Source organism: Phyllobates terribilis, unplaced genomic scaffold (assembly GCF_046119375.1).
Source record: "Phyllobates terribilis strain yellow unplaced genomic scaffold, ASM4611937v1 Scaffold_3__8_contigs__length_932513732, whole genome shotgun sequence".
Taxonomy (NCBI): domain Eukaryota; kingdom Metazoa; phylum Chordata; class Amphibia; order Anura; family Dendrobatidae; genus Phyllobates; species Phyllobates terribilis.
In genome coordinates, this window is record NW_027362763.1 from 917,997,908 (window position 1) to 918,012,079 (window position 14,172).

General features: G+C 41.8%; 1 protein-coding gene across 2 annotated transcripts in view; it reads right to left on the reverse strand.

The window, feature by feature from the left end:
- LOC141257803 (protein Mis18-alpha-like) overlaps nucleotides 1-14,172 on the reverse strand; it is a 115,086-nt gene that overhangs the window by 87,098 nt on the left and 13,816 nt on the right. For both annotated transcript variants that reach the window (XM_073672802.1, XM_073672803.1), the window contains exon 2: nucleotides 5,597-5,663. In XM_073672802.1, the coding sequence (XP_073528903.1) occupies nucleotides 5,597-5,663 (67 nt within the window). The remainder of the gene's footprint in view (nucleotides 1-5,596; nucleotides 5,664-14,172) is intronic.

Sequence of the window (14,172 nt, forward strand, 5' to 3'; positions counted from 1 at the left end):
TGACTTGCGTTTATTTGTAAAAAAACAACAACAAAAAAAAAAAAAACACGAAAAACGGAAATTTGGCAGAAATTTCGCAATTTTCAAATGTTGAATTTTCATGCCCTTAAATCAGAGCGATATGTACCACAAAATAGTTAATAACATTTCCCACATGTCTACTTTACATCAGCACAACTTTGGAAACTTTTTTTTTTTTTTAGGAAGTTATAAGGGTTAAAAGTTAACCAGTGATTTCTCATTTTTCCAACAAAATTAACAAAACCATTTTTTTGGGACCACATCACATTTAAGTGACTTTGAGGGGTCTATATGACAGAAAATACCCAAAAGTGACACCATTCTAAAAACTGCACCCCTCAAGGTGCTCAAAACCACATTCAAAAAGTTAATTAACCCTCCAGGTGCTGCACAGGAATTTTTGTAATGTGGAAGAAAAAAAATGCACATTTAACTTTTTTGCACAAGAATGTTACTTTAGACCCCAATTTTATTTTCGCAAGGGTAACAGGAAAAGATGGACCCCAAAATTTCTTGTGAAATTTCTCCTGAGCACGCAATACCCCATATGTGGGGGAAAACCACTGTTTGGGCGCAAGGCAGGGTTCGGAAGGGAAGGAGCGCCATTTGAGTTTTTGAATGTAAAATTTTCTTCAATAATTAGCGGACGCCATGTCGCGTTTGGAGAGCCCCTGATGTGCCTAAACAGTGGAAACCACCCACAACTGACCCCATTTTGGAAACTAGACCCCTCAAGGATTTTATCAAGGGGTATAGTAAACATTTTGAACCCAGAGGTACGACACAGAATTTGATAACATTAGGTCATCATTCTGAATAAGTGGTCATTAGTCTTGAGTGCAAGTGCTAGCTACTTGAGTTTGCATCGGGTTCTTGGGTATGCACCATGTATCGCGGGAGCTCGAGTGACAGGCTAGAGTCCCCGCCCCGCATGTTTCATGGTTATTAGAAACCCCCAAAAAAATCATGCGAGGATCGCTCGTGCATGGAAGAAAATCCACGAAACTTTTTTTGGCCACGAAGCATATGAGGCAGAGACTAGAGCATGTCACTTGAGCACATGCGATACTCAGTGCATACCCGAGCACCCGATGCAACTCAAGCAGCGAGCACTAGCACTCAACACTGGTCGCCATATCGTCATTTTTTTTTCTTTACTTTTGAAAACATCCCAACCCTAGCACAACCACAACCCCAACGTTTATTTTTCATGCCGTTCCTCGTGTGGTATAAGTGATTAGATGACTTTATTCTTCGGGTCGGTGCGATTACAGCGATGCCAGATTCATATCGGGTTTTTATGATTGACAGCTGTCACACACTAAAAGACGCTTTTTTATTTGCAAAGAATAGTTTTTGCATTGCCATATTTTGAGAGCTATAATTTTTCCAGATTTTGTCCGACAGAGTCATGTGACGGCTTGTTTTTTTGCGGGATAAGTTGATGTTTTTACCATCTTGCGGCACGTGACATTTTTTGATTGCTTTCTATTCCAATTTTTGGGAGGCAGAATAAACAAAAAACAATTTAGGATTTATTTTTTTTATGCCTTTCCACATGTGGTAAAATTGATAAAGCAGCGTTATTCTTCGGGTCAGTACGTTTACAGCGGTACCACATTTATAGAGTTTTTTAGGTTTTGGCGCTTTTACACAATAAAAACTACAGTGCCTACAAGTAGTATTCAACCCCCTGCAGATTTAGCTGGTTGACACATGCGGAATTAACTTGGTATTGTGACATTTGTACTGTAGATCAGCCTGGAAGTGGGAAATGCACTGCAGCAAATTTTTTTTTTTTTTTTTAAAAACGTTAAAAAGTTAATTCAGAGTGTCATTTATTATTCAACCCCTCAAACCACAAGAATTCTGTTTGGTCCCCCTAAAGTATTAAGAAGTAGTTCAGGCACCAAGAATAATGAGCTTCACATGTGTGGATTAAAGATCTCTTTTGCCAGCCTTTTCTGACTATTTAAGACCCTCCCCAAACTTGTGAACAGCACTCAGACATGGTCAACATGGGAAAGACAAAGGAGCATTCCAAGGCCATCAGAGACAAGATCGTGGAGGGTCACAAGGCTGGCAAGGGGTACAAAACCCTTTCCAAGGAGTTGGGCCTACCTGTCTCCACTGTTGGGAGCATCATCCGTAAGTGGAAGGCTTATGGAACTACTGTTAGCCTTCCACGGCCAGGACAGCCTTTGAAAGTGTCCTCCCGTGCCGAGGCCAGGCTTGTCCGAAGAGTCAAGGCTAACCCAAGTACAACAAGGAAGGAGCTCCGGGAAGATCTCATGGCAGTGGGGACATTGGTTTCAGTCTATACCATAAGTAACGTACTCCACCGCAATGGTCTCCGTTCTAGACGAGCCCGTAAGGTACCTTTACTTTCAAAGCGTCATGTCAAGGCTCGTCTACAGTTTGCTCATGATCACTTGGAGGACTCTGAGACAGACTGGTTCAAGGTTCTATGGTCTGATGAGACCAAGATCGAGATCTTTGGTGCCAACCACACACATGACGTTTGGAGACTGGATGGCACTGCATACGACCCCAAGAATACCATCCCTACAGTCAAGCATGGTGGTGGCAGCATCATGCTGTGGGGCTGTTTCTCAGCCAAGGGGCCTGGCCATCTGGTCCACATCCATGGGAAGATGGATAGCACGGCCTACCTGGAGATTTTGGCCAAGAACCTCCGCTCCTCCATCAAGGATCTTAAGATGGGTCGTAATTTCATCTTCCAACAAGACAACGACCCAAAGCACACAGCCAAGAAAACCAAGGCCTGGTTCAAGAGGGAAAAAGTCAAGGTGTTGGAGTGGCCTAGTCAGTCTCCTGACCTTAACCCAATTGAAAACTTGTGGAAGGAGCTCAAGAATAAAGTCCACATGAGACACCCAAAGAACCTAGATAACTTGGAGAAGATCTGCATGGAGGAGTGGGCCAAGATAACTCCACAGACCTGTGCCGGCCTGATCAGGACTTATAAAAGACGATTATTAGCTGTAATTGCAAACAAGGGTTATTCCACAAAATATTAAACATAGGGGTTGTATAATAATAGACCCACACTTTTATGTTTAAAATTTAATAAAATTCAACTGAGCAACATAACTTTTCGGTTTGTAAGATTTATGCTTCTGTTCATAAAACCTACTCTCGTTTGCAGTTTGAAGGCTCTAACTTATTTGCATCTTATCAAACCAGCTAAATCTGCAGGGGGTTGAATACTACTTGTAGGCACTGTAATTATAGAAACAAACAATTTTAGTATCACTTTATTCTGTGAGCTTTAACTTCTTTTTTGGCTGATGGAGCTGTATGGCGGCTTGTTTTTTTTTGCGGGACAAGATGACGTTTTCAGCGGTACCATTTTTATTTACATTTGTCTTTTTGATCGCGAATTATTCCATTTTTTTGTGTCTGGCAGTATGATGATATAACATTGTTTTTTTGCTTTGTTTTTTATTTTATTTTTTTTACAGTGCTCACTAAAAAGGTTAACTAGTGGGAGAGTTTTGATAGGTCAGGTCGTTCCGGACACGGCGATACTAATCAGTGTACTTTTATTGGTTTATTTTTATTTTTTTTCATATTATTTATGGGTACAGTATACTGTATTTTTTATTTTCTTCATTTTATTTATATTTTTACAATTTTTTTTTCCACTTTGACACTTTACTTGTCCCACTATGGGACTTTCACTATTTGCAGTATGATCGCTTATATAGCATAGAGATGCAGCAGCCTGTCCGCGCTGCATGCAGAGATTACTTTGGTCAAGCACTGCGCATAACGAAAGTAACTTCTTGCCTCCTGGTGACGCAGATGCAGTCATGACGACATCGGGTCACCGTGACAACATCCGGGACCCGGCAGAGACAGTGCGGGACACCGGAGAGGAGGTAAGTATCGGTGCTTACCTCCACTTGCTCCCGGAATGCGGCAATTGACTTAAATCGCAGCATTTCAGGGGTTAATGTGCCAGCAGCGGTGCTTGACTGCTCCTGGCACATAGCTGCCGGGTGTCAGCTGACACCCGGAAGCTATCGCCCTACACCGCTTGTGCGCGGGTGTGATTGTAGCATGCATAATAGTACCATAAGGCCCAGGGCGCAGCTACGCACTGTTACTGACCTCGTCGTAAAGGGGTTAAACATCCATCTAGGATATCATTTATTACAAGATGGGATTACATCTCCAATATTCTTCATATGTCAATCATTGTATCCTATTTGGCAGGGGATTATAAACGGCTACAGTGTACAGTTGTAACTGGACACTTCTAAAGCCAAGGAGGAGGGAGGGGACGAAGAGACCCTGAGTGACCAAATTCTCACCTAGCAGCTTCAAGTCAAGGAGCTACACCTCCCCCATCAGCTGAGCTGCCACAGGAAGACCCCCTGTGGACCCAAGCCATGCGGCCTCCCATTGTGTCAGACAACTAGAATTCAATACAGAGTTATGGAAATACTATATGTCCTAGTTAGTCCCAAAATAGATTTTCAAGATCCCAAGAGAATGGGGAATGTCAGCCTGGCTTCCAGCCCAGTCTAGCACGTAGGGATGGGGAGATACCCAGCACAGCCTTTTGGAAACCTCTAGGGCCACTGTGTTTGGTCTCCACGCATAGCAGGGGCCCGGCTGGATCCGGTGACACCAGAACCGGCTCCATAGGAGCATCCATTAAAGGAATTATAACCCATTTTAGTTTCTGGAGTCTAAAGCTGATGGAGGCCAGGGGTGGAGATTTAGGTCCAGCCCAGGGAACAAGAGGGGGGTGTCCCAGAGGGGTTAAACACTCCTGCAGCTCTGGTCTAGTGCTTTTTCTCTGAGAGGTCGCGACGACACATCATGTGAGGGAAGTCAACCCACAGAGGGACCCACAAGCCTCCCATGTGGCAGCCCTCCCCCACAAGCTAAGCCTTATAACTGACTCTTAATATCTGCTTATCTCTATTGTACCACTACTATTGTGTTTGCATCTCTGACCATTATGTATTATTAATTATTTATGTATAACCCTTATGTATTACAGTGTATCGTCTAGTGTGCCCTTAAGGCGATTAAATATATAAATTTAACCTTGGGCTGCTCTTTTATCTCGATCCACAAGTCCATTGTTCGGCTTAATCCTCATGCTACCGGGGCTGGTTTCTGGCCCGATATAATTCCCGTCATATCTAATAGAAACTGGTGGCAGCTCTACCAGGCTGACAAAGTTCTGTTTCACTGGGATCAGTGAGAGGGGCCTCTCAGCCTGTCAGGGGTGTGAGCGAGTGTGGTGCCACATCAGTGACTGAGTGGGCCACCTCTTCTCACTCCCAGTACCTTCCTGTACTTGTGTGGACGGGGGGAGTTTGTGTAGAATGGTACCAATCTGAGCTAACATGTCCCCAAGGGGATGCGGAACGTCACGTTGGTGCAAAGGGCAGATCCGTATCACGGGATCCATCTGACGCAATTGTGACGTCAGGCGGGTGGCAAAGTATGGATCCTTCAAACAAGATATAACATTTTACAACTTTGCAGCCAAGAGCAAAGATGGCACAAGATCAGCACAAGGAATACGTACCTGTAACAGTCCAGATTGTATGAGGAAACTGCTTTGGTTGCATCAATTTCAACATTATTTGTAATACCTGCAAAAATGGATGAAAAATGCAACATTTACAAAATCCTCAAAAAAAAAAACAAAAAAAAAAACCTAAAATATAGAAGTTCCAGATATCTCCACTCTACAACAGATGCACTCTACCAACATTTCTGCTTCTTTAAAAGGGAACGGTCATATATATTAATTAAAAAAAAAAAAATAGTAACCTGCAGATAAGGGGTTAATTTGCCTGCAGATTAATAGCGTTCTAAGGCCCATATCACACGTCCGGATATTTCTGGTACTGGAAAAACAGCACTGGAGATATCCATATCCGTGTGTACCTGTGTGGCAGCAGTGTTCCGCCCATGTGCCACATCAGGGTCACACGTACTGGCGCCTGGTAATCAGCAGTACAGTTAGCACTGTTCCCAAACGCTGGGTGCTGAATGTTACCCTCATCATTGTCCTCTGCTTGCACTGCAATCAGCACCAGCAGGGGACAATGTTGAGAGTAGTATTCTGCTCTTGCAGTGTCCAACTGCAAAAATAAGAATAAAATTTAAAAAATCCTTATACTCACCTGTCCCCCTCTGTAATCCACCTGACAGCTCATGCAGAGGAGCCGGGAAGAATGACTCGCTCCAGAAAACGGGCCCCGGAGCTGCGCTGAGCTCAGTGAATGACAGGACACTGCTCGCTGAGCGCAGCTCCAGGGCTCGCTTGCTGGAGCGAGTTATTCTCCCCAACTCCTCTGCGTGAGAGGTCAGGTGGATTACAGAGGGGGACATCTTCGGACTGGTGAGTATAAGGATTTTTTTAATTTTATTATTTTTACAGTTGGAGACAGCGGGAGCAGACTACTACTCATCATTATCCCCTGCTGCTGCTGATCGCAGAGTCACCAGGGGACAATGATGAGGGCAGCGTTCAGCACACGGCACTTGAGAACAGCGCTAACTGTTCCGCTAATTCCCAGGTGATGGTACGTGTCACACAGATGTGTGAAGTTTTACGGTCCGTGCAGCGGGTAAAAAACATGTGCACAAACCCATTCATTTGAATGGGCCTAAACATGTCAGTGTCTTTAATACGTGTGGAAACTGTCACCACAGGTACCAGAGACACTGACGTGTGAGAGCCCTAAGGCTGTGCAGCCACTGCACTGAGAGCCCGGCTGCTGGCAGCCGGCAACTTTCAATCACTGTGAAGCAACCAAAAGGTGTAAAAGGAAGTGTGTAAACCCAAGAATAAAATTAACAATCTTTATTGAGTAATTAAAATAAGAATTTTTTTTATACAAGACAGGAAAAGGGTGGGGGAGAATTCAGAACAGAGTGATACCCAAGTCCAGGAACAATCGCAATAATAAGTAGAAATATGTACAAGTACATTCATAAGTACCAAAATCTATCAGGAGGGAATGTTGCTATGGTATGATAAAGCCATCTAGTGGGCAAATATTGAGATGACTAAGTATCAGAGAGACATTTGTATTTACTATTGCAATTTAATAAGTCTAAAGTAGAAATTTTCACAACCTCGTATGTCTCAAAATAGGTACTAATAGGTCAAAATCATATTCACCATAATTAAGGCTGCAAACAAAATATATACACACACTGCATGAATTTATGGTATAATGCTAAAATTACAATGCAGAGGTAAAGGTGTAAATACACCGCAAGAGGCTGGTATCAATTCACAACCGTGATATAGATCGTAAGTGCAAAAGGTAAGTATACAAGTATGAGGAAGTAAATAGTAAAGTGCTCAGTGCAAAGTCATGGACACAAGATCTATACCATGAATAGTGACACCTCACTAATGCAGGAGACACAGCATTCAATAAACAAAGGCATAAGTGATGCGGTCCTTAAAAACAGGTGTCACAGGTGTTAAGCAGATTAATAGCGCTGGCAGCGGTCAGACATGGGCTGGAAGCGGCAGCTCATGTCATCAGTCCCTGCCCGCTCCTGAAGTGTCAGAGGGTGGGAGGGGAGGATGAAATTGAGGGACACGTTCCCACGGCAACCAAATCCAGCCGGCTGTGGCCAGTGCACACTGCAAAGAATGGTGGGAGTGATTTGTTGGAGCTTCAGAACCATAAACAAAACACCGCGAGACACCACCCTCGTTCAGCCAATTTATGGTTCTGAAGCTTCACCTTATCCTTCCAAGCATGAACATGGAGAAGCTTGGTGGTCTCTTCATTACTACCCAACCCTGTCGCTTGAGAACAACTTCAAATATGAAGACAGGAAAATGAAGAGTTCTGCTGATTTACAGGTGCTTCTCACTAAATTGGAATATCATCAAAAGGTTAATTTATTTCAGTTCTTCAATACAAAAAGTGAAACTCATTATATAGAGTCATTACAAACAGAGTGATCTATTTCAAGTGTTTATTTCTGTTAATGTTGATGATTATGGCTTACAGCCAATGAAAACACAAAAGTCATTATCTCTGTAAATTAGAATACTTCATAGCAACAGCTTGAAAAATGTTTTTAAAATTCAAAATGTTGACCTACTGAAATGTATGTTTAGTAAATGCACTCAATACTTGGTCAGGGCTCCTTTTGCATCAATTACTGCATCAATGCAGCGTGGCATGGAGGCGATCAGCCTGTGGCACTGCTGAGGTGTTATGGAAGCCCAGGTTGCTTTGATAGCAGCCTTCCGTTCGTCTACATTGTTGGGTCTGATGTCTCATCTTCCTCTTGACAATACCCCATAGATTCTCTATGGAGTTAAGGGCAGGCGAGTTTGCTGCCAATCAAGCTCAGTGATACTGCTGTTTTTAAACCAGGTATTGGTACTTTTGGTAGTGTGGCCAAGTCCTGCTGGAGAATGAAATTTCCACCTCCAAAAAGCTTGTCGGCATAGGGAAGCATGAAGTGCTCTAAAATTTCCTGGTAGACGGCTGCGCTGACTTTGGTCTTTATAAAACACAGTGGAGCTACACCAGCAGATGACATGGCTCCCCAAACCATCACTGATTGTGGAAACTTCCCACTAGACCTCAAGCAGCTTGGATTGTGTGCCTCTCCACTCTTCCTCCAGACTCTGGGACCTTGATTTCCAAATGAAATGCAAAATTTACTTTCATCTGAAAACACCTTGGACCACTGAGCAACAGTTCAGGTCTTCTCCTTGGCCCAGGTAAGACGCTTCTGGCATCGACTATGGTCATGACACAAGGAATGCGACACTTGTTGCCTATGTCCTGGATATGTCTGTGTGGTAGTTCTTGAAGCAATGACTCCAGCAGCAGTCCACTCCTTGTGAAGCTCCCCCAAATTTTTGAATTGCCTTTCCTTAATCCTTTCAAGGCTGCGGTTATCCTGGTTGCATGTGCACCTTTTTCTACCACACTTTTTCCTTACTCTCAACTTTCTATTACTATGCTTGGATACAGCACTCTGAACAGCCAGATTCTTTAGCAATGACCTTTTATGGCTTACCCACCTTGAGGAGTGGGTCAATGACTGCCTTCTGGACATCTGTCAAGTCAGCAGTCTTCCCCATGATTGTGGAGCCTACCGAAACAGACTAAGGGACCTTTTTAACCCTCCGTCACATACAATATCGGTTCTAACGAGTTCACATACAATGTGACTGTCAGGCGCAGGCTAGAAAAATACCTATATCTAATGTTTGCAATTTCAGTGCTCTAAAAGTGATCAGTGACCTTCATAGGGATGTAATAAAAGAGACTACACATAATTAGGTGCAAAAAAAACCCATTTACTTAACATAAAACTAATAACTCTGAAATACAAACATTTCAAAACTCCCGCCAAATAGTCCCCAGTTCGACTGTCAAAAAAGTCTACAAAGAAAATTTATGGAAACAAACTTAATTTTAAAGGTACCTTAAGTATTATTAAACACATATTCAATCAGAATTAGATCCTGAAGTTTCCCCAGAAAAATTACACTTGCAGAGCAAAGAGCAAGAATTACACATCAGACAGATTGCATTATGACATTTGTGACATTCATAATTAGAAAGCCTTCTGATTCCGCTTTCCGTGGTGCAGGTGGTGCATCTCCTTCTTTTGGGAGGTGGTGCAGGTGGTGAATTTTCACTATCATCTTCTGGGCGGAATCTTTTGAGCTGAACTTGAAGGCGAGAGGGGATACCGATTGTTTTCATACTTCTCCTGCGTAGCTCTCCAAGCACTAGTTCATGGGCCAATTTTTTCAGATAGAATCGTCTACGGAGTGGTTCAAGCTTGTTTTCAAGGTAAAAGACTTGTGAATTTATACCACCCAAATTCAACATAGCAAAAAATATGACCATTGGCCTGCGTTTGGTGTTTCTGCTGACGTTGAAAGTTGAGCACATCTGATCAGCTGTATCAATATCCCCTTTGGTTGCATTATAAAATGTAATTATTTCCGGGTTTTTTTGTGCCTCAGTCCCAGGATCGATGGCATCATCATCATGAAGTGTTGATAGAAGTACAATTTTTTTTGCTTGTGGTACATAGGAAACCAAAACCTTTCCATTATGGAATGCAAACATACTGCTGTACTGTTGTCTCCCTTTCACACTTACAAACTGTGTAGGCAATTCTTTTTTAATTTTTTCTTACAGTTCTGACATATGAAAGCTTCTGCATTTTCAGATAATCAATCAGATCACAATTTGAAAACCAATTGTCAGCTGTTCTATTGCGACCCGATCCAAATAAGGGCTCAGCCAGTCTTTTTACAACATCACTGGGTTTGTTGCTGACACAGTAAGGACCTTCTGGTTGTTTTCCTGCATAAACTTCCAGGTTGTAAGTGTAGGTCTTACTGGCATCAACAAGGGCATACATTTTTATTCCATATTTGTTAGGCTTTGATGGAATATATTGACGAAAGGCACATTTACCACGAAAACCAGGGAGCATTTCGTCAATAGTGAGATTCTCCCCAGGGCAATAGCTTTTTTACAGTTTTCAACAAATTTTTGGAATATATCACGAATTGGAGCAAGTCGGTCATGTGTTTTACGTTCGGTTCGGGTAGTTCTGTCGTCAAACCGAAGGCAACGAATTAGAAGCTTGAATCTGTTTATGGACATATGGCCAAATTTTTCAACTTCATCCCCATCTTTACTCCAAAGTTCCTCCAAACTTTGTCTATTTGCCCTATAAGCTCCAGCAAGGTATAATAATCCAAAAAAATCACGCAGTTCTATTTCATCTGTGGCCTTGATGGTTCTGTTGCAGATGAACTTGTCCTTTATAATGTCTATATATTGGTTGGTATATGTGACAATAGAGTCCAGAATGTCATCTGTGAATAAACTATTCCAGCATTCAACTGCAGTTTTTGCATTACTTGCAGTTCCTATAACTGCAGGAAGGGGAGTAATAATGTTTTGAGGTTCCCTACGTTTTTTCTGGAGTGGCTTCTTGTTCCATTGTTTTTTTTATCTTTTCCCATATAATAAGATTCTACATCTTCATCCTCATCACTGTCACCATCTTGCTCTGTTTCAGAATCCACTTCACATACTTCCACCTCATCATGAGAATCAATTTCACTTTCCTCTCCTAAATCCTCATTCAGTGTGGGGTCTGCATCATCTAACAGCATGTTTGTTACTTCCTCAACATCAAGGTTTTTTGATAAATTGTACATTTTCCTCTCCATTTCAGCAGATATTCCTTCTCTTGCTTCAGATTATTTGTTAGGGAACTACTGTATATGCCTGAGCAGCACACTTTCTTTTTTAATCTGCCTTATTTCTATGAAATATCCTCACACTTTGTGCTATACATTCATAAAACAAGCTAAATAAACAATTGTGATGAATAAAAACATAAAATACCAACCTTATTGAGTGTGACGTGTTGACATACAATGAGCCTGAGAGATTAGCGCAGTTATATCTGTCCTCCTGAAGCTCTGCAATCCAACTGTGGTATGAGCTTTCACAGAGCTGCTAGAGACAGGAGACTACCTGGAGGGAGGGGATTTCCTCACAATCTGGTGAGGAAGGAGAAATGAAAGTAAAAGATGTGCCTGTCAGGCCTATTGTATGTGACGGAGGGTTAAAAAGCATAGGAAGCCTTAGCAGGTGTTTTTTGTTAATTATTTTAATTTATTGAGATGATTTTTGTGTTTTCATTGGCTGTACGCCATAATCATCAACCAGATGACCCAGGAGGTCCCTTCCAACTCTACCATTCTATGATTCTATTGGGATGATTTAGTGAATCCTGCTTTGAGCAGAGGGTTGGACCAGATGACCCAGGAGGTCCCTTCCAACTCTACGATTCTATGACTAACAGAAATAAACACTTGAAATAGATCACTCTGTTTGTAATGACTCTATATAATATATGAGTTTCACTTTTTGAATTGAAGAACTGAAATAAATTAACCTTTTGATAATGTTCTAATTTTGTGATAAGCACCTGGATATCCTCCCATATCGTGGTCTCTATTTTACATCTTAGTGACGGTGTTGGTTTGTTTTTTGGACTGAAAAGGACATATTTTATGTCTTAATACCACATGCTCTATTATCTTTCCCCTTTTTATGTTGGATTCCCCATTTTTTTTTTATCTTCTAGCTTTCTAGCACTACCATCTGGGAGTGTTTTGTGGATTTTAAAGAAAATGAGATTGAAAGTAAAGGTGGATCATATCCTTATGATGGAATTTTTATTTTTTTCACTACATACTCATATGCACCTGGCGATTAAATTATTGGCAACTCACTTTGGATTTGTGCACTTGGTGCGCTGGGGAATTTCTGGCATATTTAATGTTACTAATATTTAAGTATCACTGCATGAGTTCCTATGCAGTGATCTAGCCATTGAGTTTCATAAGACACACTTTTTCACACTATCACTCCCCTTGTCCATTTACTGCCACATATTTTCACTTCCTCACAGCTTAATATCACTCCCACACACATACATTTCCCTTGAAGACCGCCTCCAACAAATCACTCCCACCATTCTTTGCAGTGTGCGCTGGGTTTGGTTGCCATGGGAACATGTCCCACAGTGTCATCCTCCCCTCCCACCCTCTGATGCATCAGGAGTGGGTGGGGACAGATGACGTGGAACGCCGGAGGTTGCGGCCCATGTCTGACTGCAGCCAGCGCCACCTGCATTTAAGGTCCGTATCACTACCCCACTACACCCCCATATGCACACCCCCTGGAAGGGGCAATTGGGAAACATGCGTCGGGGCACTAGTCCACCCCAGCTGTCATACTTCCAGGCACTCCTTATGCCTTTTTTCATGGAAAAAAAGTAAAATGCTTCCAGAGATGAAAGAAGAGCTAGCACTCTCCTCTGTGTGGCTGACCCCCCCCCCCTCCTTTGGATTTTGGTAACCATAGATACGCCAATGACCAAACAGATGTGAGGCCCGGCTTCAGGAATGTAGAGCTGATTTAAGACCGAGATAAGCGTTTTAGAAACTAAGTTTCTGGAATGTCTGTGTGCTTATTATAAAAATAAGAAGGGAGATCTGCATGAACTGCGTCCATCTAATAGATAGGAAAATCATACTTTCGGAAACGCGATTAAGTGGCGAATGCAAAGCACCCATTTCAAGTCGCTGCTGATAGACGAGGCTACACTTGGCGTATTTGGTCTCTATGTAAAGATAAAATCATAATACAAAAGAGGACATTGATATCGAGCACATGCAACGTTCCGAAGCAAAGATATAATCAAATTAGGGAATCTCAATTTTCTGAAACTGAAAAGTCCTACCCTGCAGGAGTAAGGATGGGAGGGGGTGTGGGTGTAACTTAAAGAGCTAATAAAAGGCAACTGCCACGTTTTAGGCATGTCAGTACCTGGAGGCACAATTCACTGTAGGCTCTGTCCGTTTTTCTGGAGACGCCTCCCTCCATATACCTGAAGCTATATCTGTGACGACAGGTCTAGTAAGTTTCTTGATTCATCCTTTTATTTTATGTAACTGTATATTCTGTATTGTTTTGTCACCTTTGTAAAATCTTTTACATATTTTTTTTTTTATAAACACTGCCTATCATTCTGGGTTAAATCTAAAATTTAATAGTTCTGTTCATTGTGTTCTTGAACCCCTTTACAATCCAAGGTGATTTGCACGTTAATGACCAGGCCAATTTTTACAATTCTGACCACTGTCACTTTATGAGGTAATTACTCTGGAACGCTTCAACGGACCCCCTGATTCTGAGACTGTTTTTTCGTGACATACTGTACTTCATGGTAGTGGTAAAATTTCTTCAATATCACTTGCGTTTATTTGTAAAAAAAAAAAAAAAAATGAAAATTTAGCAATTTTCAAAATTTTAATTTTTATGCCCTTAAATCACAGAGATATGTCACACAAAATAGTTAATAAATAACATTTCTCACATGTCTACTTTACATCAGCACAATTTTGGAACCAAATTTTTTTTTTATTACGGAGCTATAAGGGTTAAAAGTTGACCAGCGATTTCTCATTTTTCCAACAAAATTTACAAAACCATTTTTCTAGGGACCACATCACATTTGAAGTCACTTTGAGGGGTCTTTATGACCAAAAATACC